The sequence below is a fragment of the Wasmannia auropunctata genome, unplaced genomic scaffold (genome assembly GCF_000956235.1).
Source record: "Wasmannia auropunctata unplaced genomic scaffold, wasmannia.A_1.0 LD336103.1, whole genome shotgun sequence".
Lineage (NCBI taxonomy): Eukaryota > Metazoa > Arthropoda > Insecta > Hymenoptera > Formicidae > Wasmannia > Wasmannia auropunctata.
In genome coordinates, this window is record NW_012026787.1 from 1,781,520 (window position 1) to 1,785,064 (window position 3,545).

Here is a 3,545-nt window from a genome sequence, read left to right on the forward strand (position 1 = left end):
AATTTCGTCAAGGCATTTCGGTATGTTTTATGATTCTAAGTATAAAAATACGGTGTGTGTATGTGTGTTAAGACATTTTTATATTCTTGTGAATTTTTCAGGTCTTTTGGAAAAAGCGAAAGTGACGATGAAACTGAAGAACTTCAGGATATTAATGAGTTATTAATTATGGGAGATGCAGAAAATATAGAGGATTTTATTAGTCTTCCACCGCATCATCGATGTGTCAGTCATACATTAAATCTCATCGCGGTAAAAGATACCGAAACAGCATTGGAGAACGACTTACAGTATAAGAAAATATATAGAACAACTTTCGCAAAATTGACAAAGTTATGGAATAAACAAAACCAATCAACTCAAGTGGCTGACAGAATTAAAGAAGCATGTGACGTATATTTAAAAACTCCGGTTATCACAAGGTAAAAAATTTATATTTTATCTATTTATTAATTTATAAAAATAAGTTCTTTTTTTAAAATATTATATTATTTAAATTAAAATATAAATAAAATAAAAATGATTTATATTTAATAAAATTTCCATTATTGGTTATTATTAATTGTATTTTGAATATATTTTGGATATTTTAAAAAACACGGAATTAACCTTCGCTAAAGTATTATATATATACTTTCATTTTGTAACTAATCAAAGTAATTTTTATTCTAAGATTTTAAAGTTAATTTAACGAATTTTTTCAAATTAATAACCATGTCAAATTTGCACCAAAATTGTATGTACATAAATAATATGTATTTTTTTATTTATTTATTACTTTTTATAATTAATTTTTTTATTAACATATTTTACTAAAGTGTAAAAAATATCGGAAAATTTATTTTTACATCTATTCAATTTCTTTTTGTAGTAATTACATTTTTTTTAAGTTTATTTGTTTTTTATCTTAATAGGTGGAATTCTACATTTGACTCTGTATGTCAGTTAGTATCTCTCTTAAAAACTAAATCTGATAAAATAAATCAGTGTTTTGATTTCTGCAATTTGCAGAGGTTAACAGATAATGAAATAAAATTTTTAGAAGATTATTGCCAGGTAAATTAAAAAAAATTATTTAGTAGAATGTGCGTGATATATAAGCATTTAAAATTTTTAAATTTCAATTAGGTAATGGAACCTTTGGCTCGTGCGTTAGATATTCTACAAAGCGATTTGGGGATGTATATGGGCTACCTATTACCAGTTTTGAATACCTTACAACAAAAAGAACAGAGTTTTATTGAAAATGAACTTAACTGTCATTCATTAATTAACGCTATTCTATCGGGTTTAGATAAAAGGTAATTTGTTAACCTTAGGGCTTAGGTATACACATTGGAATCCTCGGGATCCCAATACAACTTTCTAAATTGGGATTTTTCGCGTTTCTCTTTTTTTTTATCCAGTATATTTTATTAATTGAAATATATCCATATTTGCTGGAGTTACGATAAAAAGTATGAATGGGATATCTTGGGACCTCAATGTGTACTTTATGTAGGCAAAAAGGAAATGTCTATAGGATTATATGATTGTTAATTTAATATATTTGATTCTAAATAATAAAATAGTATTTATTTGTAAATTGTAATAGAAAATATTGCTTGTACTGTATTTAATTTAATATTAATGTATTTAATTTTAATTTATAGATTCTCCGTAATGTTTGAAAGGAAAGATTTACTTATTGCAAGTTGTCTACACCCAAAGTTTAAATTAAATTGGTTAACCGGAGAGAGAAGAAAGTATGCTGAAAGTTGTTTACAACAGTTATTCGGAATCCAATCGAAAGATAATTCTCCAGATATGAAAGATACAACTGATGAACACGATGATTTTTTCGAATTTCATCGGCAATCGAATGAATCTATCGAAGAGGAATTACAACGATTTCTAAGATCAAAAAAATCTAATATTGAAATGCTACATGAATATCCAAAGATTAAAAAACTCTTTATTAAATATAACACCGCACTCCCTAGTAGTGCTTCTGTAGAAAGATTATTCAGCGTGGGAGGCACTGTATTAAAACCGCAAAGAAGTCATCTTAACGATGATTCTATGGAGCATCAGTTACTTTTGAAAATTAATAAATCATTTTGGTGAAATTCAAAAAATATTCTTTTGAATTATATGTTTTGTTTAACAATTTTGTATTAATATATTTAATTAGTTTTATTCATTTTTTATAGGTTGAATTCGTAACATTTTGGAAGATATTTATTTTATAATTTAGCGCAACAAACTGTTTTGTATTTTTATAATTTTATTAACACTATTAGTTTTTCGTTTTTCAATTAGATATTATATGTATATGTTTTGTGTTACAATAAAAGGTAGGGAAGTATCCCCTTCCTTATAAAAGTGATTTTTTCTTTAAAGTAAGTAATTTTGTTTTGCAAATTTTGAGTCATAATTTCTTTCATAAAAAGTTCTTAAAAATTGGTAACTTCGTTAAAGATAACTTTTTAAGAAATTACTTGTGATTGTAATGTATTGGATACATAACAAAATTTAATATATTCGCAAACGTTAATAAAATAAATACTAACTGGAAATTATATATATTTAATATATTTTCAATCTTATTCCTTTAAAAAATATAATTTTATGATACTACATATATTTATTGTGGAAATTTATATTACATTTTATTAATCTAAAAAAAGTAACGAAAAAGTAACGATTCGTTACTTTTTTAATAACGGTAACGGTAACGAGTTACTTTTTTAAATCAGTAACGAATAACGATAACGAGTTACTTTTCAGAAAAAAGAACGGTAACGATAACGAGTTACTTTTATAAAGTAACTTTCCCAACCTTGTGCTGGAGTCATGGAGCTGTTTCGAGAAGCAATCTTAAAAAGATTCACAAGAAAAATTCTCTATAATGTTACCATACAACGGGTGGAAGCACGTAAGTGGTTATCGTACAAGGAATCTTTTCTGGAATACGCAATGGATAAGCTCACGCTTATTCACAACTTGAATTTATCGCCTGACAGCACGATACATTTGCTGATCAGCGGCATCGGTAGTAGATCATTAAGAGAAATCGCGGCTTCGTTAAAATCGGAATCAATAGACGCTTTTCTGGATTCGATGCATCAAATCACGTCAGTATCAATGGTCGCGGAGAAGAAGATTCACAGCGAGTCAAAATTCATTAAAGCAAAGAATCCGGCCCAGACGCCCGATACCCCCGCGGCTAGCGATTTGGTAAAGCGATCCGGCAAAAGTGGAATTTCTTGCAATTATTACAGGCACCAGGGGCACGTCCGAGCAGACTGCTACAAGCTCAAACGCAAGGAGCAGGCCCAATAGGCATCATCCTCGGGGTTAGCCGCGATGGCAGCAATGGCATCGGAGGTCGAAGACAGCGATGTGGAGAGCACGGTAGCCCTGATCCAGCCTCACGGTAGGAACATTCAGATCGAGAATTTTCCATTAAAAATCGTTAACATTAATGGTAAAATTTGTAAACTATCTGCGTTAGTGGACACGGGTAGTCCGATCTCATTTATTAAACCATCAGTATTTGTCGA

General features: G+C 29.0%; 1 protein-coding gene across 1 annotated transcript; it reads left to right on the forward strand.

The window, feature by feature from the left end:
* Nucleotides 1-123: 123 nt before the first annotated feature.
* On the forward strand, nucleotides 124-2,117 carry LOC105457696. Its single transcript, XM_011702526.1, has 4 exons — nucleotides 124-422; nucleotides 915-1,056; nucleotides 1,129-1,301; nucleotides 1,653-2,117. Exons 1-4 carry the CDS (start codon nucleotides 169-171, stop codon nucleotides 2,104-2,106), a joined length of 1,023 nt encoding a protein of 340 aa, XP_011700828.1. The 5' UTR covers nucleotides 124-168; the 3' UTR covers nucleotides 2,107-2,117.
* Nucleotides 2,118-3,545: the final 1,428 nt, after the last annotated feature.

Bases quoted from the DNA above. Each gene is read 5' to 3' on its own strand.
- LOC105457696 (XM_011702526.1), top strand. From the start codon at position 169: ATGGGAGATGCAGAAAATATAGAGGATTTTATTAGTCTTCCACCGCAT. The intron at 423-914 runs GTAAAAAATTTA...TTATCTTAATAG, and splicing joins AAAACTCCGGTTATCACAAG to GTGGAATTCTACATTTGACT. The intron at 1,057-1,128 runs GTAAATTAAAAA...AATTTCAATTAG, and splicing joins TTTTAGAAGATTATTGCCAG to GTAATGGAACCTTTGGCTCG.